At 41.6% G+C, this 27,709-nt stretch overlaps 1 protein-coding gene across 2 annotated transcripts in view; it reads left to right on the forward strand.

Annotated features, from left to right (window-relative positions):
• The window catches only part of KIF18A (kinesin family member 18A), a 53,794-nt gene that overhangs the window by 21,320 nt on the left and 4,765 nt on the right, over positions 1-27,709 (forward strand). For both annotated transcript variants that reach the window (XM_063118789.1, XM_063118790.1), the window contains exons 10-14: positions 691-855; positions 3,805-3,926; positions 6,398-6,636; positions 24,533-25,001; positions 27,559-27,663. In XM_063118789.1, the coding sequence (XP_062974859.1) occupies positions 691-855; positions 3,805-3,926; positions 6,398-6,636; positions 24,533-25,001; positions 27,559-27,663 (1,100 nt within the window). The remainder of the gene's footprint in view (positions 1-690; positions 856-3,804; positions 3,927-6,397; positions 6,637-24,532; positions 25,002-27,558; positions 27,664-27,709) is intronic.

Here is a 27,709-nt window from a genome sequence, read left to right on the forward strand (position 1 = left end):
ATCTGTTTTCAGTTGAGCATAGCAATAGCCTTCTGAACCTAAAACCTAACTATATCTTTCTATATTTTCTGTTGCTGAACTGAGTATGGAATATTTTAAAAGCTGAAATGAATGGAACTAGTATACATACATTGGAAGCATTTCCTTTGGAAAGCCCTCATTCTTAATAGCCAAACTGTGTCTTGAACTTTGAGTTCAAAGAGCACTTTGGGGCCACATTTTCCAAAGCTAGCTCTGGGAGGAGAAATACTGGGTGCCTGTGCAGAACTTGCATACATCCACCCCTTTGGATTCAAACTAAAGAGCTGAATGAATTGTGTTAACTAACCCTGTTACTAATAGATAGGAAGGAGGTGACCTAAAATAGCTGGTACAGAGAATACAAGGCTGCCCCCTAAAGCGGCAACCCGCTTCTTCCCTGGTAACGTCTTAAATTTTTTAAAAAACAACAGTCTGTTAGATGATGACATCATGCCGAGACTTTCCCTGTTCCCGAATGCAGCAGCCAATAAGCTAGGTGCCACTGGTGGAGAAAAAAATGTGATGTCATAGCATGTGTGTTATTTTACAGGATGTTACGAGGAGATGCCAGGCTATTGCTTTCAATATTAACCACACATTCGCCATATTATCTAGTTCTCTCTGTAGTTTTAAAACATGTACTACAAAGTTAAGTTTGGATTGTTACAGGCAACGGGAAAACACGATCATCGGCTTGCTTTACTTAAAACCCGTCGTTTGCATATGGAGAAGAAAAAAGAGGAGGAGATTAAATGCTTTGAAGACAACACTAATTGGTTGCATCGGGTGGAAAATGAAATGCGCCTCCTGGGTCAAGATGGCCATATTCCTCAGGTAAATGTCTTTCAAATTCCTGAGGTAAACTTTTTGTTCTTGAGAAAGATCTTTTATTTTAAAGTCAGAAAAGTTTGCCAAAGTTATAAGCAGATGGATTGTTCTTTATTCTACTGTAAAAGTAAGCGTATATCTTTTTTTAAATTCCCAACTTCCTGTTCATGTCACATTCAGTGAATGTGTGGAGGGGTTCTCAGAGCCGCACAACCTAGCCCTGCCCACTACTGGAATTGTGCATCATATTTCCTGAGGACAGTTGTGAGAAAGAGTTCTCCGCATAGACAGTTGAATGTGTAAAGCACCTACACTTGAGGAGGGGCCCTGATGCGGCAGCATCCCTCCTTGAATGGAGGAACTTGCCATGCGTACATCTGTACATGCTGAGAACCACTTCTCTTACAAGTCCAATGGACACTCATCGGGGGAGAGGGGGAGACAGCATGTAGTTCCAGTGGTGCTCAGGGCTAGACTATGCAGCCCTTAGGTGAGTTCGCACGACACAACAACCCGCCTTGTGTAATAAGATACGCAGTGTGTGTTGTTCTCTGCCCAACCCCTCAGTCCTCCAACTGGCTCCACCTGATGTCCCAGGGGACCTGGCAACAGAACCCATCTTGTCTGCTGCCAAATTCCCTGTCCTTGCTCCAGTTGGGACCCCCATCAGTCGGCGCTTCTTCTTTTTTTCTTTTGTCCTTTCTTTTATCTGCACGAAACGGGACACATTACATATTACTTTCAGGGCCTAGGAAATGTGCACAAATGTCCCATACACACACACACACACTGTATTTTTATTTTATTTTTTATTTATTTATTACATTTCTATACCGCCCAATAGCCAAAGCTCTCCGGGCGGTTCACAAAAATTAAAACCATAATAAAACAACCAACAGGTTAAAAGCACAATTACAAAATACAGTATAAAAAGCACAACCAGGATAAAACCACGCAACAAAATTGATATAAGATTAAAATACAGAGTTAGAACAGTAAAATTTAAATTTAAGTTAAAATTAAGTGTTAAAATACTGAGAGAATAAAAAGGTCTTCAGCTGGCGATGAAAGCAGTACAGTGTAGGCACCAGGCGGACCTCTCTGGGGAGCTCGTTCCACAACCGGGGTGCCACAGCGGAGAAAGCCCTCCTCATAGTAGCCACCTGCTTCACTCCCTTTGGCAGGGGCTCATGGAGAAGGGCCCCTGTAGATGATTTTAAGGTCCGGGTAGGTACATATGGGAGGAGGCGTTCCTTCAAATAACCTGGCCCCAAACCGTTTAGGGCTTTAAATGTCAATACCAGCACTTTGAATTGGGCCCGGACCTGGACTGGCAGCCAATGAAGCTGGAAAAGGACTGGCGTAATGTGAAGCTGGAAAAGGACTGGCGTAATTTTGGAGTTGTACACTTCTACAACTGACTGTCAGAAATATTCAGCCTTACCTTGACTGGAACCTTGTGTGTTTGAGCTCTCAGACATATAAGGCAACAGGCAAGACAGTTGACAGGTGGGGAAACGGGATTTAGATCACCCCCTTAGCAAAGCTATCCCCATGGTTCAAAGGGTTGCCCTGAACCTTTGGGCTGCCCTGCTTTGAATCCCCACTTGCCTGAGTCCCCAATTGCAGTAATCACATCTATAACCCCCTTTTTTATCTCCGAATTGCAGTAATCACATCTAGTTTGACAGTTGTCAAACTAAATGCTGTTACTGCCTTTGAGAGATCAAAAGGTGTGTGTCTGTGTGTAGATCTCCATGAACAAGAAAGGCGAGCGGGAATTCAAAGCAGGCACCTCCAAGGTTCATTGTGAGGAGAACACCCTCATGGGTGGTGGCAACCTTTTAAATCTTGAGGGTTCCCTTGCTAAGTGGATGATCTTGAGCCCTTTTCCACCTTTCCTTGTCACCCGCGACAGGTTGTCGTGTCGTGTAAACTCGTCCTTGAGTGTGACTGAACACTGGAATGCTGGAGAGAGGGGAGGAGGGAGGGAAATGCACCTGGAACCTTACTTTGTGGCAGAAGACAAAGAGGGCTGATAGGCTCCCCACGTTCTTGACCATAACCCAGCAGCTTGATTGGTGGAAATGAAGGGAGGCAATGGGTGGATGGGAAAGACGGTGGTGGGACTTAAGGGAGACCTTGTGCTGGCCCTATCACCACCAAACGTATTGAAAGAACAAATCTTCCTTTGTGTGATATGTGGGAAGAAAAAGAAGGAAGGGAAGAAAGCCTGTCTTCCATTTTATTTCTTTTTCGAAATAGATATTTAAATAAAACAGACCCCGTGTCGTTGCATTCTTCCCACAGCCTCTACCATTGGAATAGTCTTTGATGCAGTTTTATACATCTTATTACTGTTGACAATGGCTCTTAGCATATGGAAATAGCTTAATAAGAGTCACACCTTTTAAATGCTACCATGCTGACTTCATCTTTCTTTCTGTACTACTTTCTCTCTAAGTTTTAACTTTTCAAGACCTGAACTCAGTTTGCAAGAACTTTTCCAGCACCTATTTCCTCCTCTTCCTCCTGCCTAAATGTTTTCTAGGCACCAGCGCACAAGATTTCTTCCTGTGCTTGTTCTCTTAGCCTTCCTGCATCTAGTCATCCATTTTCTTCTACCTCCCACACAGGCCTTTGGCCCTGGCAATCCCTAACTTAAGATGGGGCTCCTACAATCAGATATCTCAGGACGTTCAGGTTGTATTTTACCTGGAAGTGCCTTGATGCTGTTGTATTCACTGCAGTCAACTCTGACCCCATGTCACTACCTGTCCTCTCCATGACTATTTTTTCCCATCTCTTGTAGCATTCTTCACCACCTGGCAAGGCTCTGAACCATGTCCAATATTGAACTAGATGGGTTACATGGTTATTTCCAAAATACTTGTAGGCCTATAATTCCAGGGTTGACCTACACACATTTGATTTAAATTCACCTCTCTTTTCAAGGAGCTCTGTAGAGACCTGCAGTGCTGTCATTTGAAGTTAGAAGTTAAAGATTTGAAAACTCAAATTGAATACATGAGGACTCTAGCATCCCTGCAAGAACAGCACAATAAACAGACTGAAAAGTAAGTCCGTGTTGAAATACCATAGCTGATCATCTTACCTATTTAACACTTATTTTCGATGTATGTAGAAACTGCAATCATGTTAATTTTACATGAAAGTATGTTTGACTAAACTTTCTGCGGCCCGCTTTTGCACACAAAATCTAAAGCCAAAACAGACGGTGTTTGTTTTTCATTCATCTCTTCCACAAAACCGAACAGATCTCTTTAAGCTCTTTCAGAATATCTCTATGGTAACTCTTGCACCTTTTGAATGCACATGTGGCCGACCTCTTTAGCAAGCGTTCTGCTAGTCAAGACCGGAACATAAAAACATGCCCTTTTACTGTGCGTTACAGTCCATATGTAGACCCATTGTGACCTAGAAGCTTTGTCTCTTTGAACTGGGGAGAAGACGTTGAAGATGCTGGCAGGCAAAATAAGCATGTTTCTATACCATAGCTAGGCCCATAGGTCCTCATGCTCGTGTCCAGATGTTTCACAATCCCCCTCCCCACCATCACCATTGACTGTACCACTTGTGGTCCTATGCTCAAAATTGGCAATTGCCTTTTAAAGTAAAGGTAGTCAAACCTTCTGTACTTCACTGTTTTTCGTAAGAAATTATTCTAGGATTCCTACAGAAAGAGGCATCTCTTTAGGGCAGCCTCCCCCACCGTAGACTCATCCATACGTTGTGGACTACAACTATCACCCTGGGCCATTTGCCATACTGGCTTGGGGAAATTGAAATCCAACACAGCTGGACAGCACCAGGGGAGTGTCTTCACGGTGCTGCTTCGGCCCCATGTTCCCTTAAAATCCTGCAGTATTGCAGCTGTGGGGTGGGAACAGTTAATCCCCACGGAAGGAGGGAGTGCAGGCTTTCTGGTGGCCTTTGGCCCGCCCAGCCCAGCCTCTGCTTAGCCTTTCCACGTTTTTGGTGACCTGTCAGAGATTGCGATCCATCCCCAGAACAGCCCCAGCCTGAAGCCAAAGTGAGATTGCCACTGGCAGATGAGGAGATACAGTAGTGACCTAGCAGCAAAGCAAGAAGTTGGGGTAAGTCCCTGACTTTTTAAATGCGCAGCTTTAGGGGAAAGCCCCATGGTGGCTGCAAGTCGGCATGTGCGTCGTATAACTGATGCAGTGTCACTGCACAGCCACCAAGGGGTGAATAGGGCAGACAGACAGACCACCATTTGGGGAAGGCTGCTTTCAGGTGCATGAATCCTGTTGTAAATGTAGATGAGCAGCTAAAGAGTATCAACCATGAAAAAGAGGCTGCTGAAAACACTCAGTAACATGTAGCTAAACTCCACAAAAATCAAATCAACCATAAGGGGAAAATGGACACAATTTAGAATGCGTAATTAGAGCCTAAAGATGAACCGTTTAACACAAACCTGAAAGAGATTCAAAATAATAGCACTATGACTAGAGTGTTGGCGCAGCAGTAACCTTCACAATCCTTAAACCAGATTTATGGGGTTGAGAGTAGGTTAAAAATTATCCTGACAATTTACATGTAAGGCCATTAAGCTTAGAGGGGAACATGAATAAGCTAGGGCACAGTCTCTGAAACTTTATAATACTCTCACACATGTATACGCATATACCAAGTGAGGAAAACAATTTCTTCACCTCCTCAAGTGTAACCAATATATTTAGGTAGTTTGACTATCTTCATTCGCTTTTGTACTGAGCAAAAGGAAATAAAATAAAATATATAAGAACACTTGTGATCGCAGCATGCTTTAAGATTCCCCGTGGGTGGAACCTGAGAGAAAAACTAAGCTTGAACTTTTGTTATTGAAAAGGAAAGAGCGGTGTTCCGTTGGCACTGATCGTAAAAGGCCACACAGCCTTCTGTGGCACTGTGACTGAGGGTTGGTGGGTTGTCCCTGCCTCCTAAAAAAACTAAAGAAGATCCCTGCTGGACCAGACCCTACAGAAGAGTTTTAGCTCAATGGCAGAACACATGTTTTGCACGCAGACGGTCCCAGGTTCGAACCTGGCACATTTAAGGTAGGGCTCGAAAACTTATGCCTGAAACCCTGGAGAGTTGCAGCCAGTCCGTTTTGACAACACTGGGCTAGATGGGCCAATGGGCTGACTCACTTTGAGGCAGCTCCCTATGTTCCTATGTTCCTGTTTCCCATAGTGACAAACCAGATGCTGCTGGGAAGCCTGCAGGCAGGATTTGAGGGCAATAGTCCTCTCCCACTGTTCCTCAGCAACCAGCATTTGGAGGCATGGTGGATCCAATACTGGAGGTAGCATATAACTATTATGACTATCTATTTCCTTATCTTCCATGAATTTGTCTAAATCCCCTTTTGAAGCCACCTAAGTTGCCTCACCACCTCTCCTTGTGGCAAATTCCAGGTATTATTTATATTTATATATCTTAAATAAAACTTGAGATACACAGCACACACTGTTGTTCTTAGATGTATTTATATTTCTGTGACTCATGTTTTTGCTTACAGGATACTAAGTGCTTTGCTTCCAGTTTTACGGAAACAGTATGTCGCTTTGAAAACCGCAGGGTTAGCCAATGGTGCCATTGAGGATGACTTCAAGGAGTTTGAACAGCTGATTCACAGAGAAAAAGCTGTAGTTTGGGCTGACCAGATGGTTGAAGAAGAACCGAAACAAAATGATCAGCCAATGATGTCTGCTCTTATGGCATTTCCACAACTTTTGAGCTATCGGAATACTCCTTGCCGTAAGTAAATAGCTGTCTTTTTTGGATAAAATGTTTTACCTTTCATAGAAAACTTTCAATTTAGAGATAGATTTATAATGTGGCCATAGCTAAATAATGGGGATTTTTCTCTGTATTTCAGAAGTCACTGACTGGGTTCACACAGCATACTCAACCTACACTCAGGATTGAGTACGCGTTGACTGTGGCTTGTTGTTGAAACGTGGGTTGCTGTGCTGTGTGAACTCAATCATGCTAACAAACCATGGGCAGTCCTCATCTTTCGTGGCCTCTCCTTTCATTCTGATCTAATAATCTCTCTTCTTGGTTGCTTTTCTGTGCATTCTGATCTCCCCACCTTTCCCAGGTTTTCTAGGGATGGAGGTGGGGAAAAATAGACTTCTTCAGTGCCCCCCGCTCCTCACCTACATCTTCCACCCAAATAAGGTCTGCAAGCTTCTCATTCTCAAAAGGACTGCTGGGTCAAGGCGAGATTGTTGTGGCCTACAAAAAGTGACAGCAGATTGGCCAGCAAAGGCTTGAGAGAAGCAGTGAAAAATCTATTTTAGTAACAGCTGGAGAAACAGTCCCCATCTTCCTACCATCTAAAAGACTTCTACATGTGCAGTGTAAGGGCCTGACAAGCTTTTGGGGCCTGTTCAGGGACTATAGAGAAAACAAAATAGAATAACTGCAAACCTCCTCAGCATTGACTGGGTGAACAAAACAGTGGTATCATAGTTGTGTCAGCCAATGTGGGGATTTTTCAATATCTACTGTTGCTGGGCTAACTTCGACGTACATTTTCTTGAAAATTAACAGCTACAGTGACTATTCTTGCTCCTCTATCTGATGAACATGTACCTGAACGCCTCTGTGAGGCTGATACTGGAAACTGAGAGAAATCTCATTTGAACCTCCATTAAATTAGGAATATCTCCATTTATTTGGTGTAGTAACTAAGGTGTAAGCCAACAAAATGAGCCCTTCTTGATCTTGGGAGCATCAGCATAAAGCAAGCGAATCTTTCTTATATAGCAGTTACAAATTTAACATTGGAAGTGCCTTATAAAAATGTCAGTTCTAGGCTAGGCATTGAAGTGAATCTGTATGTAGCTTTGTTCCAGATCATCAAAGGAAGCAGGAACTATTGATGTAAGCCTTGATCCAGAGAACTGTGTAGAGTGATTTTGACACAATCAAGCTTTTTTTAAAAGCATCCTTTCTGCTTTCCTCTGGAGTTCAAAAATCTGCCTGTGACGTGATAGCTGAGAGGCAGAGGCCGTTTTGGAATGGCAAGGGAGATCAACCTCTATGCACATGCATAAGAGGTTCTGTGGATTAGAGGTGTTTTTTAGCTTGTGGACCGTGGGTGGAATCCAGCCAAAACCCTACTTAAGATTAGATCCATTGAAATGAAAGAGATTTAAGTTATCCATGACTGACTTAAGTCCCATTCATTTCAATGGGTCTGCTCTAAGTAGGACTTCAGTTGGACTCTACCCCATAAAATAAATAATAATAATAATAATAATAATAATAATAATAATATCCACATTTGTGGATGTGCTAGATTTGATGGATCTCGTCAATTTAGTACTAGAAAAATATGTTGGTCGTATCCAATGGTAGTGCAACACTAGTATATAGTAGCAATATTACGCTAGCGTAAACCAATGCAAGTGCAACATCATTAGCGCTAGCTCTTTGCCACCATCGGATACTACCTTATGCTATAACAATTTCAGACATAAATTGAAGTACGGCATCTTTCAATCGCTTTAGGAAGCACTGTTTTCTGTGTGTTGCTTTCTGTTGGAAGTGTGAATGCTAATGTTACAGTTTTCTACCAATACCTTCCCCAGCCACCTATAATGTATAGACCAGGAGTAGGCAATGTGGTTCCTTTCCCATGGGCACCAGTGTGCCCCCAGACACATTTCTTGGCACCCGCCAAGGTATCCTAAATTTACTTTGTTTGTTAAAAAATTAATACATGTTCTTAGCGGCAGCTGGGATTGCTGTGAAACAGGTTTCTGTTGTGCTGAAAATTGGATTCAAAGGAGTTTAGCATATTTAGACTCAACCCCTACCCGTCTTGTATTCAGTCTTCTTAGCAGGTTACTTGTTCTTTGTCCTGCCTCCCATGGCAACCATTTTGTGGTGGTGCCTAGGACAGTTTCTCAAATTGCCAGATGTGCCCATGGCCAAAAAAAGGTTGCCTAGCCCTTCTATTGAGTGTACCCCATGCGACTACTACTTTCCCAGGCACACTGCAGTAGGAAAGATGCAAATTAAATAGTGACAATGATTTTATTTATTTATTTTTATTTATTTATTTATTACATTTTTATACCGCCCAATAGCCGAAGCTCTCTGGGCAGTTCACAAAAATTAAAACCATAATAAAAAAACCAACAGGTTAAAAACACAAATACAAAATACAGTATAAAAAGCACAACCAGGATAAAACCACGCAGCAAAATTGATATAAGATTAAAATACAGAGTTAGAACAGTTAAATATAAATTTAAGTTAAAATTAAGTGTTAAAATACTGAGAGAATAAAAAGATGTTTTTATACAGTTGTTATGGGGGAGCGGGAGGGTTACTGCTGTTTTCGTCCTTGTAAGCCAGTGGTTTTCAAGTGTTGGGAGGGGTTGGAGACAATGAAAAATCAATGTTGGTAAAGATTCCCATTATTGAGCCTTGCTCAGCAATTCACAGAAGCAGGAGATTTTGTCTTCTATAATGCATGCTCAACTCGCATGAATCAATCCTTAGTCCCAACAGATCTTGTCAACACTCTGTATAAACTTGCTGGGCCCCATGGAGCATGTCCCAAAATTGTTGATGATAATTCAGAGGCTCATGGACTAATGTGGGAGAAGTTCCCTGGAGGTAGAAAGCTTGAACGCCATTGCCTTAAGCAAACCACTAATGTTCTCAGAAACCAAAGTGTGATGTGCTATGCTGAAGCTTGATCCAGCCGAAGCTTCCATGACCTGAAGAGGGAGGAAGAAGATTTTCATAAATTCTCCCCCTCTCTACTGCAGACTGTAAGATGAATTTTCTGGTGGTTTTTTAAGAGGTACTGAACATGAGCACAGGTTCTTGCAATACCTTGTAACAGTACTCTTTAAATTCCCCACTGTAGTAGGTGTAAAGAAGATCTTGAGATAGACATCCAGAATGACTAACTTCACTCACCAGCACAATGAAACTGTTATAACTTTAAAACATTTATTAAAACAATTTAAGAAAGTTAAGGTCACACAAACCTCCATTCAGCAAAGCAAATTAAAAGAACATACAAGTCTAACAGATTTCTGGAGAACAAGACAAATCTAGACAAACACAAATAAAGACAGAGAAACATAGACTCTGTGAAGGAACTCTTCTCCACAGACGGACTTCCATTTCTCCCAGGCAAGACCAAACCATGCCAGAGGGAAAGGGAAGACATCTTATCCCTCTGTGCTCAGCCTTAAATGCCCAATTGGACAACATCAATTTGTCCTATTGACGTCTTCTAAACTCCTAAACCCATTGGATCACCTCATAATTTAGACCATCCTCTCCTGAAAACCTACTCCCCTTTCTGACATATTTGTTTATGACAACGAAAGGTCAAGTTCCCTGTTCTTGTGGTTAATCTGTCTGGGTTTCTTCACTGTTCTTAGGTACATGTGGATCTTTCTAACCTGAACCTCACCGGTCCTTCACCCTGGACCCTTCCCCTAGTTACAGTTAGTACATGTCACAAATTCTTATGACTAATGTCTTTTGAGCAATACCAATTTCCAAGTTCTCATGAATAACGTCATTGAACAATATCAAATCATATTTCCAAACCATTTTCTATCAGGCCTTACCCAAACTAAATAATCTAACCCTTGATACAGTGTTCTGTGTGTGTATGCCTACTTGTCCCTTTAATATTAAAGCACTACCCTATCACTTGTACACCAATCCAAATCCATTCTATGCCCCAAAAGCTTATTTCTCTATGCTATGCCAACAAACTTTTATAACCCCAATCTTACACATATCTAGTAAAATTTCAAATGAAGAAATAATCTTACAAGACCACCCTTGCCACTTCCCAGAGTATCCCTCAACTCTATGGAACATGTGGGGACTGTGGAGGGAAGAGAAATCAAAGAAATTTGCCTCTTTTCTGGTCCGTTCTTAGATGTTTCTGCTGGATCAAAGAGCCGTCCATGAACGGAACAACTGTCTAAACCTGGATAAGTAAACTAACTAACTAAATACCCTTGTACAAAACAGAACGCTGAAAACAAAGTTTAAATTAATCTATATTCATTCTGGTTTTGCTTAAAAACCCAACATAAAAATGTTATTAGTAATATGAATGGTTTCCTGGGAGAATTCATTCTTGTGGGGGTGGAGGTTTTGTTGCTGTTAAGTAAGTTCTTCCTATCTTAGATCTTTAATAAGGAAATTTTCAAACTTAGATTTATACAGATCCCATCGCACCTTTTGGTGCACTGATTCTCTCCCCCACCCCTCCCTGGTTAATAATCTCTTCAAGATGTTGGACAGGAAATGGGTTTTTGTGCACAGAGGCTGAAAAAACACTGGCCACCTGTTACACAGTGGTCATTATTTCTTATTTTAAAATCCATATTTCACATGCAGCATAATTGCATGGGCTTTGCTTGTCAACATAACAGCAATGTAGTTCCATTTTTGGCACTAGACTCTTGGTTTTCAATACAATTATGGATTGTGGGACACTAACTTCATATATATTGCACAAACACACACACACAATATTTTATAATATAGTCTTATGAGAATGTTAGAGGATTTACAAAAAAATCTCTTTTTGGATAAGTTGGTAATCATATTGTTTCATTTGTGTTAAAGTTGAAGTATGTACGCAGCATAGTTTTAATAAAATATGCATCTCGGGAATCAAACAGGAAGGGTGTGTGTGTATATGTTAGTTCAGCTTGCTAGCATATGTAGTATACTACTTTGCTCTTAAATGTAGATTGATTACTAAGAGTAAGTAATTTTGAAAGGGTTTGTGTGTGTGTGTGTGTGCTAATGTCTTCCTCAAGCTATGAAGTGTAATTATGCCTACAAATGCTAGCTATACTGTCTAGTACCAATAAAGCCATCTACTGTGAATCATCAGTGAACGATGGCTTTCTTCTAAGCATGTTTATAATATTTATTTGCTTTTATGTACGTTCAGCAAACTTGCACCACACAAAGGAGATAATGATAGTGTTGGGCATTTGCCGAGTCAGACGAAAAAGTTTGGACAATCAACTCTGACATGTCTGTCTAGGCCAATCCTCCATTTCCGCTTCATTGTTTCTGGTTCTGAGATGCTGAAGCTTGATAGAAATGAAGAACTGGCCCATTCCCCTCGCCCGCCCCGCCCCCGATGGTCTTTTTACTGGTGGCTTCTTCTTTGCGGAGCGTAAGAGTAGAAGAGCCTCAACAACCAATCACCAGAAGAAGCTCCTTCCAGTAGGCAGCTCCTTTCCCCAGATTTCTCTATAAATTACAAAGAACTTAGGAGGTTTCTTATGCTGGACTGAACCTAGGAGGAGCCGAAGCCATGTGAAAGACTCACTTCCCAGTTACAATATTTGTCCATCTGAACCAGCCCAAAATTTGTAGGGCCTTGCTATGAGTAGTTCAAGCACCACCAGGGAAAGGGAACCACTGAGAAATTCCACCCCCTTCGTCTCTGTACAGCTCTTCTCTCATTGCTCCAACTCAGAATTGGAGGCTGTTTAAATTGGTGCCAAACTTGAGGGATTAGGCTATTCCTCTTGCGTGATCCCCTCTTTCGTGGCAATGTACTAGGGATGCACTAGAATCCAGTTCCATCTGGAAGCCTCCTCTTCCCAAGGTGGCATTTGGAATAGAATTTTATTTATTTATTTATTTATTGCATTTCTATACCGCCCAATAGCCAAAGTTGATATGATGCTGATGTGAAGGCAGTGAGGTGGGAGGCCATTGGAGGAAGAAGAGTGGGAGATCCCGCTCACCTCTTCCCAAGTATACACAGCCATTCTTCACCCACCAGCTAGGCACCTACCTAATTGTCAATGATTTGGAACACAGACCAATTACCCCCAAATAAGTACCCAAACATAGTTCTTGGTGGCTGTGATATAATTTAAATGCTCAACAATTATAGCAAAGTAATATTCTACCTACTACTATTATGTAAACACAAATGTCAAAGTTTTTCAGTATAGCTGTTTTTGATGTCTCTCTCTCCCCCTGTGTAGAGTAGCTCTTGCAGTGTTAATTACAGCTGGAGGAGGTGGGGTGGCTTTTTGGAGCTTAGCTTGGGGCAGTCAGTATCTGCAACAGAAAAGGAAGGCACCAAATGCAAGGAAAAGAAGGAGGAGCGCTCCAAGTACATTGCATTGAGTCCAATGGGTTTTGAATCAAATTCTTCTTCCAGGAGTTTGTGTCGTGTAAAGTCTGAAGCTATGCTGCAAACCATTTATGACTTGGCTCTTAAGTTTCACAGAATGCAAACTGGATGATCTCACTGGCAGAAGAGGAGAGGTGCTTTACACAAATTACCCCTGCATCTCCATATGCCCTCCAAAATTGTATGTGAAAAATAGGGGGACCCCTAGAGCAATGTGTGAAGTTGCTCTGAAGTCTGCAGGAAGAAGGAAGAATAATACTGAAAAACATTTTAAATCAAAACTAACAAGTTAAAAAATACTTGAAGAGAAACACTTGTATAACTGGTATATGTAGCAACCTAAAAAGAGCAATCTTCAGTAATAAAGCTTGAGTCTATGGACAAATCACCTATGCAACCAAAGTGAGAATCTTAACTAAATACAATTGGTTCTTCAGGTTGATGATGCACCACATACAATTCCTGGCAGGAGGAGGCTAGTCAGGCTGCTGGCTATTAAAATAATGTTATGGCTAGTAACTGCTATAGACTTGATTCCAAGGCTACATTAACTCCAATTCTTTTGTCACACAGGTGTTCTTAAAGCTCAAATGAAAAGAGAACTGCTCCCATGTCTTTATACCGAAGGGATCACATTAAGCACAATTTAGGAACTTCATAACTAGCTTCATATGTCTCACAGTGCTTATAACAGCAGCCCTCTTTACAGGTGTTTTATCACAAGCTGCTTTTTAAAACTTGAGCGGGTATGGAAAAGGACTTGCAATATAGAGGCAAGGGGTGCTGTTAAGAAAATGATTAACAGTACAATCCTATGTATGTCTACTCAGAAGTAAGCCCCATTAAGTTCAGTGGGACCTACTCCCATGTACGTGTGTGTAGGATTGCAGTCTAAATCTTCCAGTGGTCAGACAGAATCCCATTAGCCATGTTGAAGAGCCTTGAGATTAATTGTAGCCGTGATCTTGTATGATTAATACTGGAGCTTGATTCTATCATTATACTCATGTACTTTCACATTGGTAAAGGTGTGTGTGTGTGTGTGTGAGTGTGTGTGTGTGTGTGTGTGAGAGAGAGAGAGAGAGAGAGAGAGAGAGAGAGAGAGAGAGAGAGCACAGACCTACCAAGGTATAAAAATGTGTAAATGACTTTCCAGTTCACAAAATCATACATTTCAAAATGGTTGTCCTGAGATTTGGATTTGGTCTTTCAGAGTTTCCAGGGGTAATGAGTGCAAAGTGTAATATTATCCCATAAGAGAGCATGTAACATTTCTCAATGGCAAAGTTTTATAGGTTGTATTAGTAGCTCAGCTTGAATGGGCCCATGTGTATTTCATTTAAAATGCCTTGGTTTTAAACTTATTCCTTTCCAACACTTTCTGTTTTTATTGAAGACATACTTTTTCTCACAGTCTTTTTCATCTTCCAGGATTTTATAAGGCCTTCCTCCCTCTCTTTTGATACTATCCATGTTAGTTAGTCAAATTATGGTGCCTTGCTAGCTAGTGATGAAACACATGGACCTCACGGCTGCCATCATTGTATATCCTTGTTCAGAATAAATGATGATCTCTGTCTGTCACTTATAGGAAGGAAGGAGCATGGTCTGAATGGTTTTGTGAACTGCCCTGAGAGCTTTGGCTATTGGGCAGTATTAAAATGCAATCAATAAATGAAAATGTTTTAAGTTTTTCATAAGTTTGTAAACCATATTCTTTTTAAAACGTTAAGCACCAAACAAACATTAAGGTAATGTTACCACTTTAACAGAGGGTCGTCGTCCCCCCCCCCAAAAAATAATAATTTTAGAATGCTGAAATATAACACATTTTAACATCCTAATGTAGTTGTTACCTTTTTGTCCTGTTGATTCTGTACAACTTTTATGTCCTGCTTTGCGTTGCTAATTCTGATTCCTTTTTTATAACAAGTATTCTAACATTTCTATTTACATCTTCTTTTTGTCACCAGAAAAATGCTGAATGTTGTATAGAAGTCATATGGGCTGATCTAGAGGGCTTACTTATTATAGTAACTTAGAGGTAGAGTAGGTAGGGCCTGAAATGTGGACTATGTGTAAGACATAGAAGAGTTTGCTGGTATCACAATGTATAGATGATATTATGTTCTAGTTAAGGGAAATAAAGATGGAAGGAGAAGGAAGAAGAAAGGTGGCAGAAAGTGTGTTAGTCTAGCTGAGGGAGAACATAGTGAAGGAGAGATCATAGAGAGGACTAGCAACTCCAGATGGCCATAAAGAGAGCAGGCTATGTGCTGGGGGAGCAATCCTAACAGTTGTTCTGAATGGACGAGGAGCAAAGAAACTGGTAGAGTAAAAGTCAAGCAAGGTCAAAAGTTTACATTTTAAATGTGAGTGAGCAGAGCATACTAAGCTTTAGCAGTCAATGCAAAAGGAATATTCTTTCCTCCATTCCTTTCCCCCTAGATTTCTATACATGCCTTTACCAGATTGACGAAGAGAGCTCTAAAAAGGGAAACCATCAGTCAAACTGATCCTTCTGGCCAAATTTATTGAGAATGGCCACCTTTTGTAAAACTCAGCTTTTGTGAACTGTACACCCAAATTGCCGTGCCCCTGTAATTAAACAAGAATCTCATAGCAATTTGAATTCCAATACTTATTTTGATAGCATGCTTCCAAAAATGTTCAAGGTAGTTGAGATTTCTCCAACCCTGTAGGGGAGGGGAGAATGGGGGTGGCTCTTTAACAATCTGTAAAGCCTTTACTTTCCTAGATCTCCCGAAACTTCAAATCCTTGTTGCTATAGGCTTGAAACTTGGCTATCAAATAACATGTTTTGCTCTTAAAACATCTTTAATTTCAAATAGATTGTTGTCCAGAGAGAGAGAGAGAGAGAGAGAGACAGACCTATCTTTTGGCTACAACTAGTGTGAGTTTATAATATTGCAAAATCACATGCAGCTGTGATATTTAACTCCTGCCACTGAGTGCAACATAAATTATTATACAAGTCAAGTAAAACACAAGCTCTAAGTTAAGAGTGACATTCATGGCTTGTTGTGTAGGGGTTTGATTGATGGCGTGATCCATGCCCTCTCTGTATGTGAGATGTGCACAAGAGCTCCACTTGCAGCCAGGCACTTGCTGGTATTTATGTGAAGGAGAAGGTTCTTGGCATAGTTTCAGGTATCCCATTTCTTTAATCCTTGCTGTGCATTAGTAGAGGGGAAATCCATTTTTAAAGGTAGAGGGAAGTGTCCATTATTTCCTCTAGCGGCCAGAAGCAAAGCCAATTTATTACTGTGGGGGAGAGCTAATTGCTATGAATTTGTGATAGTAAAAATATTGACTTTAAAACACAGGATTGTCTGTTTCTCACTCTCTCACCTGCACTCTCATCATGTCCGAGAGAGCCCCTTCCATTCAAGCTGTCCTCTTACAACTTCCTTTCTTCATCTTGAATAATAGCATAGCACTAATGACCATGTTGCCATTCTTTTGACTGCAAGCTGTTTTGTAGCTTCTTCACATTGCCTTCACATTGCATCTCTTGCTTTAAGAATGTCATTAAATTGCCCAGTATAATAATGCCTTTGGGTCACATGAATATTAAATATCTGAAATTCATTCACTAGGCAACATTTGCAGCTTGGAATTCCGTGAGTCAGAAAGCTGTTAAAAGAATCAAAATTTATGATTAGTAGAGTAATTGGATCAATCACTGGGAGCCCAGAAATGTTTATTGAAATGAATGCATTAATATTTGATTTCACTTTATCCGAACAACCTAGCAGACTTAATTTAGCACAGATTCCAGAAATATCCCCTCATGCATGTATTAACATGAGTTCTGGAAGAAGAAAAATCCCAATCCGTTACGTTGTCCCAAACCCAATTAGAAGTAGCTCCATTCATCAATGTCTTTTTGACATGAACTTGACATTTGTGGGCTGTGACTCATGTTTGCTAAATCCTGCTATCACGCTTTTCACATTACTTGATAGTGTGCTAACTCTCGTGTTTGTACACTCCTTGATAAATTAGTTCCTTATTGGTGGAGATTTCTGGAGGAGTGGCATGGCATAACCAAGGCTGTGCAAAACTTCTTAATTGAAAAAGTGTGAATTTTTTAAATTGAATACTTTCATATTCAACTCCAATTTGCACAGCAATCTGAAAGCAAGCCAAAATATTATCCAGCAAGTGCAGCGCAATCCTATGCATGTGTACTCAGAAGTAAACCCCACTGCATGTAGTAGGGTTTAATCCTAGATAGATGTGCTTAATGTAGAGGTATTGTTGCTTTTCCCCACATTCACTTGATAATAAGAGAGACGTGTGCGTGGTAGGTTTTACATCCTTTGTATTGTTAGCGTTGTGTCCAATTAGTTGGTAGTTTATGAAACTGGGTGTAGAAATGCTGATTCTTTCTCTTCACTCATGTTGTGGTACAAAGTAAAAGGATATGGTGGTACCCACTAAGAGCAAACGTGTTTCCATTTCTAGACTGACTGTGTATTCAAATAATCTTTGATATTCATCTTTGCATTTAGGCCAGCACTTAATAGAGCTTTACCCCCCGCCCCATGAAGCACACCATTTAAAACTAAATTTAGATTTTTCTCCTATTCGATACTCTATAATCTAATAAAATAATTTGGGGTTCCCTTTTATTGAACTATCTGCTTTATTTATTTATTTTAAAATATGTTTGTTACTATTCAGAGCATGAATTCGATAGCATCAAAAGGCTGACTTAGCATTGTGGCTTTGTGGTGTGAGCTGAGAAGTCTGGTTCAAAATTTGCCTCAGTGTTACACTTTTTGGCTGTGTTCAGGCTTAATGCTAAACCATAGGAATGAACCTGGAGCATCATGGGCTTGCAGATTTCCCTGTCCCTTCTTCAGGGTAGCCATGAGAAAGATCAGAAGTGTGCAACTCTTGCACACACAGAGACCAGTACTCATCTCTTAAATCATAGAATTATAGAATAGTAGAGTTCGAAGGGGCCTAAAAGGCCATCGAGTCCAACCCCCTGCTCAATGTAGGAATCCACCCTACAGCATACTTGACAGATGGTTGTCCACCTTTTGAGGCTGAAATTTTACATGTATTTAATATAATGCAGGGACATTCTGCACTTGGATACAAAGTTTCTGGTATTCTTCTAATTCTTGCTGGATTCCACGGAATGAAAGCTGGGGCTGCGATCCTAGGGCATGTGCATCAATGAACACAGTGGAACTTACTTCTGAATGAACTTATGTAGAATTGCACTGTACATCGAATACAGAACATACCAGTGCTGTTAAGATATCTTTTTGGGTTTTTTACTCAGTTAGGTCCACATTAATGAATTCCAATAAACAACTTAATGCAGAGACAGCCCTTTCTAAATCCAGCATGTTGGCAAGGGTTACATTAATGGCAGGATACACTTGGACACTCTCTTTTTTTAAAAAAATATTTTAAGGTATCCTTTCCTTTGGATTGTGTTTTGATGACTTTAAGTAGCTATTTTTAAAGGCCTGGGGTTTTCTTTTTCCTAATGTGCTACATAGAACTGCTGCAATCTGCTTTTTATTAATGTACTTGTAGTACGGTATGAAATATGGCTCATTGTGATGAAGTTCAACAAATTATTAATGTTGGCAATATCTTTTGTGTTCTCTACCTATCTGGTTTATAGTTTAAATGCTTACATTTACGGTTAATTTAAAAGTGGTTTTGGGACTTAGTCTTGGAGAAGCTTCTAAAACTTGGCACTCTCACCAAAATCTCTCTCTCTCTCAAACTTCCTTCCCAGTTGCTCTTAGGACATTTTGCAAAACCCCAGTGCCTTACAGTAAACAAACTTTTTTCCCCTTCTGGAAGTGAAACCTCATTGCTATAATTTATAAACGTAGACCAATGGGGCCGCCAACCACTACTTTTTCCCGAAACACACACTTTCAGATGCATAAGCTAGAGCAACGCCTCATAAATTAATATTTTAAAATGTTGCCTAAAATGTTTAATGGATAGCTCTTTGGAAGTTTATAACTGGATTCCCCGGGCAAGGCTTATTGTTGACATTCAGAATAGTGGCTCTTTAAAATGTTACAACAGGAGGATCACTATTCCTAAAATCTGAGTTTGCTTGCTGTAGGGTTTTGGAAAGTAAATATTTTGAGCATGCAGAGTGAGTTTGTTGTTGTTTAGAAATGCAATGTGCCGTGGTTAAGACTGAAATGTATAAATTGGGAAGTGATGGAATTATTTCTAGCTAAGCATCAGTCTGACTTATTAGCTGGGGTAGGGCAAGAGAACCTGTCTCAGGCCCGCAGAACTTTGAATAAATGTGCATGCAGTGTCTCACGGGTAGAATTCTGTTGAGTCCCAGTACTGGGGAAAAGGTGGGATATAAATAAATATAATAATAGTGTTGCTCTTGTTCCTTGTAAGATAGGAATTGCCAGTTGTAAAAGTTAATCATATTCACAGTAACCGTCCGTCTTAACCTGACTGCTACAAGAACCCAGAGTGTTACCCATAAGGATAACACTGCCGGCACAGCTACAGTGACTATGCACTCATGCCTCTGTCTATTTTATGTTGAGGCCTATGGCATTGTGATGGCATTTTCCCTGATATTCTAGAACATATTGTTCTTGAGATTAAAGATCTGGTTTTATTCTCCTTCCTCAGGCAATATATCATGTCGATGCTTTTAGCCTGTTATTCTTCATTCATCGTTGCACCTTGTTTGGGTGCCCTGTCTAAGATAGTAGTATAGTATTTCCTAAATTACTAAGATTTTCTTGCAGCTAGCAGTGTCCACTGAGTCCCTGTTTGCTAGGTCTTATATGTGTTTTATTGTTTGTCAGTCATCTCTGATCTTATTTTTCCCAGCATCTTGTTTGCTTCTGCCAATATCCCAACTTCCATTTGTTTTGTAGCTTCCACCACAACGGCAAGCAAGCCCCTTGTTACCCTAGTTTAGGGGGGATTCCCTGATCAGCTATGCTGCCTTTGGTATCAGAGGAAGTATGCCTCTGTATACCAGTTGCTGGAAGGATGCTACTGCATTCATGTACTACATGTAGGTTTCCCACAGGCAACAGGTTGGCCAGTGTGGGAACAGAATGCTGGAATAGATGGACCCTTGGTCTGATCCAGCATGGCTTTCCTTATGCACTTATATTCATTGGCCATGCTTGCTGAGGCTGAAGAGAGTTGGAGTCCAACGGTATGTGGAGGTTCCCCTGCCCTACCTTAGTTAAGCCATTGTTACTGTGCTAGACGTAACATTTCACTTTTGATTGTACATATCTTCATATTATCCCTGCAAAGCTTAATCTATCAAAGTCATGGAATGGTAGTTGACTAAATTATAGGGGAAGGTTAATTTTATTACCTAATAGAGGTGAAAATTAGTGCAAAGCGTCCATTTAAGCAGATAAGTAACCAAAATGCACTTTCATCTTCCACATTCCAAAGGTGTTGTTGAACAGGTTTTTGTTACTTACAGTTTTGAGATTCTAGCAGGCAGAATGTAGGAGAAATGTGATTTGTCGGCTGTAATTCTGACTTCCATGTGTAGAGCCAAAGGGCTAAAAGGGTGACCATACAGCTGTGTGCCTAGATGCGTGACATGCTTGGGAACCCTGCTCAATTGGAGGCCTTATCGCATGAAGCAGTGGACGCTGGTGGCTCCTGTGTCAATGGGGCACTGAATCCGCTCTGGTTTTCAATAAGAACCGGTCAGAACTCTAAAGGAGCTGTCGAAAGTGCTGAACTGTACCCCCAAAATGGCCTTAGCACCTTGGATAGCTCCTTTAGAGTCCTGACTGAGGGTTTCAATCAGGGCGGATTCACCACTCCACTGACATAGGAACCACCAGCCTTCACTGATATGAAGCATCCATTCACATAGACCTGTCTGCCTTTCGAGACTTAGAATTCTACATGCAGAATTCAGGAGCTGGGCCAATGGACAACCCTTCTCCTTTCTCAGTGAAACTGTGGAGAAGAAGATTAAAAAGGAGCTTTAGTATTTCAGGAACGCTTTTCAGCACACACATTATCTCAGTCATCCTTCCAACCTTGTAAGATAGGTCAACGTTGTTGTTTTTCCATGCTGAAGATATTAGCAGGGGAGGGGGGCTTGAAAGTATGGCTTACCTAAAGCCAACTAGTGAATTCAGGAGTGAAGTGAGATTTAAACCAAGGATTTTCCGGCTCACAGCTCATTCTAGGCTGGAGTAGTTAGCATAGTATTTTATTCTATGAAAGGCGTGCTGGTTTAGGGTTCACTTAAGAATCACAGAATATCCTTGAACAAAGCCATCTGAACCAACAACGATGTTACACTTACAGACACAGGAGTTTGAAATACCATGGGAACAGAAAATTAATGCTTTCTTGTGAGATGGAACAAGTTACGAAGACCCCTGTAATAGTCCATTCCCACTTCCCATGATGTCTAATGCTGCCTCCTTGAGTTCTTCTGCTGGTTCTATTCCCTGCTGCCCTCGACTCCTTGACTGTGTGATGCTTACTGTAAATCAGCCGTTATTACAATGGCTCTTTTATATGGCATACCGGCTCAGCTGCTTTTAATTATGGTGTATAAGCTGGTGCCGTCAGCAACTGTAGAGTTATGCATTGATAAATTAGTATATTAGTCCCCCATTTCCTTCTCTTCCACACTGCTGCTGTTGCACTTCTTTGTCTCAACCCATATTGTAAAACGGACTAAGGCCTGCTATGCTGTGTATCAGTGCAACCCTTGGGAAAAGGTGGTTCCAGTCCTGCTCCAGACAGCATAAGATTAATGGGGAAATGTTTCACAGAATGGGAAACATTATTGATAGTAGTTTTTTGTGGTTGCTATTGATTTATTGTTGTATTTTATTGATTTACTGTTAATATCTTTAGACCTACCTCTTCTCCAAAGATGTCAGGGTGGCACAAATGTTTCACATATGCACCTTCACATATTTTATCCTAACAACCCATTAAGTTAGATTAGGCTGTTGGAGAGCAACTCACCCCGTGAGGTTCGTGGCTAAGCAGCAGTCTGAACCTGGTCAAAGTGCTCCAACACAACTGATTTGGAAGATAAAAGGATTACAAGAGCCTGTCCCAGCCTGACACCCTTCGGGTGTGTTGCACTACAACTCGCATGTCCCCCGCCAACAGGGTCATGCTGGCTGGGAACGGTGGGAGCTAGACACCAGGTTGAGGAAGGCTGCATTGTTGTCACAGATTTGGCTCTTCTGTGGGGTTTGGAGTACTCCCTTTTACTCATGGCCTTGCCTATTGCAACAACGCTTACCTGTGTGGAGCAGGCCTTGGGTGTTTTACTCCAGCATCCACCAGCTCTTAGATACTGTAATCAGATAATGTCCCCAGCCAGGAAGCCCTTGCCTGCTAGTGAAGGGATGGTTTGTCCCTGGGCAAGAGAGCCAACTTCCTCCCTGCCACCACCCTAATTGGTCTGAGTGCAAGAGTCTTTTCACCACCTTCCCTTGTACCCACTTGCCTCCATAGGTAACGTTGTCTCTGTTCAGAAGACACCTTAAACCATGGCTTTAACCAAGATGAATAAGGCTTTTTTCCTTATTCACCGTGGTTAAGGCCATGGTTTAAGGTGTCTTCTGAACAGGGCCATAAATATATGAGTGAAGTTTTGGAACTTACTGGTTCACTGCAGTCTTAAGCAATTAACTCGATTTTTTTGTCATTGATTCCAATTATGGAACGATCTCCCCAACGAAGCCCACCTGGCAGCAACAGCGTTATCTCTTCAGTGCCAGGTTAAGACCTTCCACTTTTCTCCAGCATTTGACAGCATATGTCAAGAAATACTTTTGTAAGCCGCCGTGAGAGCCTTTTTTGGCTGAATGGCGGCATAAAAATCCTTAAATAAATAAATAAAAATAAAATGAGGTTTTAATCAGATCCTGGATTTTTCTTACTGTTTATTGTTTATAATTGTTTTAGATATATGTGTGGCAATGTGTGTGGGGCTTGTTGATCAGATAGTTTCTAAATGATTTTTACACCATGTATAATGTATTTTTAATGGTTTTTAAACTTTGTAGGCCACCCAATAGCTTCGGCTATTGGGCAGTATAGAAATGAAATGTTAGATAAGGTAACATCAAACAGAATAGGCTGCTCAAAAAGGATGGGTGGGGGGAAGCCTTCTGACTTTTTCTGTTAGCTCACATTGGTGGTATTATGCTGAGATGGTTCTAATACATATGAGCTAGAAGATGATCAGTGCTTGACTTACACAGGGTGGGAGGGGGGCGCATCCTGCCTTTTGTGATGGCCCTTCTTAGCTACTGCTTTTAAAAGCTATATCAGGAAAGCTCACCTATAGGCAGGCCTAAGGCAAGCCTTCCGACCTGAATCTCCCCTATGTATCTCTGCGGCTATGGGCCTGGTTGAGGAAAGCTGTCTGGTCTCCAAGGGTGCTTCCAGACAAAGCTTTTATTCTTCATTTGCCCAGCCAGATGACCTTTAATTGGTAGCCTTTCTATCTTTTCCCCATCTTTTTTTTTCCTAACCAGAAAATAAAAACTGTTCAGGAAGATAAGATGGAGTAGTTGTGCAACGCCTTCTGCTTGCTGGTGCTAGGAGCCCTCTGTCTGTAAACCTTCCAACTCTGCATTGCTCAGCTTTCTCAGGTTATCTATTCATAACCACACCCATGTCCAGCAGAGCATGTAACAGAGAGGTTTTGACCTCCTTACATTTTTGTGATGAGCCCCTTAGCTACCGTTTTTAGAAGGGAGTGATGTGGCTGAAATTGGCTGTAAAACTCGTGGATTTCATTAAGAGCCCCACTACCTCTCCACCCATAATTCAAATAATAGACTCAATTTATTGCATGTCCATTGGTACCATAATGAGTGACATGTTCCCAAAGAAATGGCTGAAGCCTCTCACCTTCCCTGGGCAGATTCCTCCTCCTCCTCCTCCTCCTCCTCCTCCTCCTCCTAGGAGTAGTGGAAAGCTACTATCCTCCTAGTCAACTTCATACGCTGAACCAATTTAAGGTGTTCACTTAATTTCTGTCAAAGTTAACAATACTCCCAGAGCTACAGAGAATACTTCTTTAAAACAAAGTGTCGCTTAATATGTTAAAATGTTTCTCCAACTTGCAGGGGTTATTGTTGTAAAAGTACATGTAGGCCATCAAGAAAAATAAGGGCAAATATTTCAGGAACTTTTAAGTCATTTCCAACTTCCCCAGAGGTGATGATTACTGGAGAGAGGGAAATCTACCAGTCTGCAGGATTGAGACGTAAGGAGGCATGTTTATCAAACTGCCTCCCTAATAGAGACATGTGGTGTTTGGTTTGGTTTGTTTGTTTGCTAACTTGCATTTAGTTTTATTTTAAAAGGGCTTTTCTGTCACAGCTACCTTCACAGATTGTCAGGTGTTTTCAGTTTCAAAGTCTAGCGCAACTAATTCAGTGGTCTTGCCTGTCTTGAACTTAGGTACACCTTCAGGTATGCCATCAGAAAAAGTCAAGACACACGTACAAGGTGAGGCAGAATATGGACTACCTCCTAACAAAAGGGCAAGGCGGAAATTGATGGAGTCTCCCCTGACAGTACAAAGTCCTAAACCCTCTAGTCAGTCAAGCCCTAATCACCTAGTGGATTCTCTCAGCAAAGAACTGCATCCCATTGTGTATACACCAGAGGTTTGCAGGAAGCCTGTGGAGAATCTATATACAGAGACTGTGGCAAAGCAAGTATTGAATTCAGAAAATCTTGAAGAAACGAACAGTTGTATTGCACAAATTCAGGAGCCATTAAAGCAGGACAGCCCTGGGGATATTACCTATACCATGACTCCTGCGGACAACATGAACTCAACCATTATTCTTTACGATGCAGAGTGCCCCTCCAATGTATCTGAAAACAAGCAGCAGTCAACCAGCAGCAGCAGTGTTTTACAAAGGTATTTTGTGTAGAAGAGGGTATGAAATCCTCTTTCTCTTTTCCTTTTCCTTCTAGTAATCTCCCATTTTTACATTTTTGCTTATTTTTATTTAACAAGTTTAGCTTCAGTTCTGTGGTTTGATGGTAAACTCATGACAATGGTCTAAAGCAGCCTTCTCCAACCTGGTGCACTTCAGATGTGTTATCCCCAGCCAGTATGGGGATGATGGGAATTGTAGTCCCAACACATCCGGATGGTGCCAGGTTGGTGATGGGTGGTATAAAGTCTCTGAAACTCCTGCCTGGGTTGATAACCTATGCAGGGCCAAGACCTTGGTGAAGAGATCATTTTGCCCTGTCCCCATTTCCTCTCCTTTCACTTTACTGAGCTGCAGTTCATGAGCACAAATTCTGGGAGAAACAGCAATAAGATGTGAAAAAGGAGCTGAGGGCAGAAGCAAAGTTTTCACAGTGGAGTGAAGGGAAGCTCCGGGGTGCGCCAAGGGTCTATCCTGGGAATGCTGCTACTGCAGTGATCATTGGAGTAGGCAAGTTTCGGCTATTGGGTGGTATAAAAATGTAATAAATAAATAAATAATAAATAAAATAAATGGCACTAAGTTTATTAAGGTTGGTAAAGCTCCAAAGGGTGAAATCCCACAGTGTCCCAACTGCCAGCAACATGGGCCACATTGGCAGAATGGGCTCCTCCTGCATCCTCACACCCTAAAATCTATTCAGGAGGATTGGGGGGATCTCCAGAGCAGATTTGGGGGGCACTTGTGGGAGGAGGAGAGTTCCAATGTGCAAGCCGACTTCTGCTCACGCGACTTTGGATGTTGCCCAAAGGCATCTTTTCAAACTACGAACAGGTAACAAAATAGCAAATGAGGTTTAGTGCTAGCACTTGTAAAAAAAATCCTTACTGCATGCACCGATGGGGTCTTTCCAAAATGAAGTAGTCAGGAAAGAGTTCTCAGGCTGCCCCATCTCACAAAGTATACTGTAGAGCAGCAAAAAGTTCAGAGAAGCAACCAAAGTGTTGCTAAAAGGAAAGGCGGGATTCCAATAAATATAATAATAATAATAGTTTAGTTTGGGCGGGGGAGCAAGTGACATGTATGAAATTGTGCCACATGTGGAGACAATGGATAGAGAGGCTGAGAGGAGTCTCAGCTGCCCTGAGCATTGTTACTGCAACGGAAGGACAGGAGGCACATTTTATAAATAAACAGAGATCATTATTTTTTCTTCCTGTCTCGTAATGCTAGAGCTCTGGCTCGCCCAATGAAATGGATTGGAGTAAATTCAACAAAGACAAGATGTGGTGATTACCACTGGCTTAGGTGGCTTTAAAGGGGGGTTAGATAAATTTGTGGCAGATAGGTACGCCACGGGCTAATAGCTTTGATGGAGAAATGGAACTTCCAGGTTCACCAGCAGTAAGTTTTTGAATTTCGGTTTCAGGGGTGGGAGACGGTAAATACAGAGGAGTTCTGTTGCTTTCGACTGCTGCTTCTGAGCTTCTGGAATCATTTAGTTGACTGGTTGAAACAGAACAGTAGACTAGAATGGACCCTTGGTGGATCCAGCAGGCCCTATGTCTCAGGTGCTTGTGTGTGTGACTTGCTTCCTGCTGATGGCAGCACACATACTGCAGAGGCCATCTGTAAATCTACGGCCAGCTCCAGGTTTGGGGGGCTCTTGGCCAAGACGTTCTCAGTGCCCCCGCTCTTCAGTGGGCCCTTTCCCTCCACACTGCTGTCACCACTATTCGTTCACCTCACTTCTCCCTTTAGGCCCAGTCTGCACTGCTGTCCAGGGATGTAGAGGACAAGGCAAGCAGAGACTGTTGCTCCTTCTCCTTGCTCCTGCCGCCGCTCATTTGTTTGGAGACAGTGGGCAAACAGGAAACAACAGCAAGGTGGAGTAGCAGAGGCAGGGTTCTCCAACTGTTGGCAGGGAGTCCCCTGTTGTGTGGGCCTTGGCAGGTGCCCAACCATGCCACCGACCCTTTGTAAGTTTCATACCCTGACCTAGTCCCATAGAAAGTCTCAGTGCTGGTTCTACCTGTCCCTGAACGCTGCTGGAGCTGGACCTAAGCTGCTGATTGCACTTCTGACCCTGAGCACGACCAACAAATAGAAGAGAGGCCCATACTTCTCTCCCACTGCACTGATCTGAGTGGCAGTTTCATACGCTACGTCTTGGCTTTAATCCATTCATACAAAAAACTGGTCTGACTCCTGCTTCCTCGAGCAACTGCTTGCACTCACTTGGCATGGCCCATGTTTGGAAGAACAACAACAGATCACTTACCTTCCCAGGTTAAAGTAGGATTTGTCCATTTAATGTATTGCAAAAATCCCCTGATGAAAACAGTCATGCAAGGGTCAATGCTTGCAATTTCTGACTGTTGAAATCAGTGCAAGCCAACTGTCCTTCACTTGCCTATCTTGCCTTATTGCCAGCACTGCTTTGGATTATAGAATAATGTCTTAAAATGTATCGTCTTGGTTTCAGTGGAATACCTGTGGGAGTTTTTGTGACGTTGATTACTAATGTTATACTTTCAGGCTTGGTCTTCCTTCACTGTTGAATAGGCAGCCGGGCCCCATACATGAGAAGCCATCTTATATGGCCATGACGTCTGCTGCTGAGAGAAAAAGGAAGATGTTAAGGTCTGTAATGCTTCAAGCTGGTGTGCTACATTTGTCAATGTAATAT

The sequence above is a fragment of the Elgaria multicarinata genome, chromosome 2 (assembly GCF_023053635.1).
Source record: "Elgaria multicarinata webbii isolate HBS135686 ecotype San Diego chromosome 2, rElgMul1.1.pri, whole genome shotgun sequence".
NCBI lineage: Eukaryota > Metazoa > Chordata > Lepidosauria > Squamata > Anguidae > Elgaria > Elgaria multicarinata.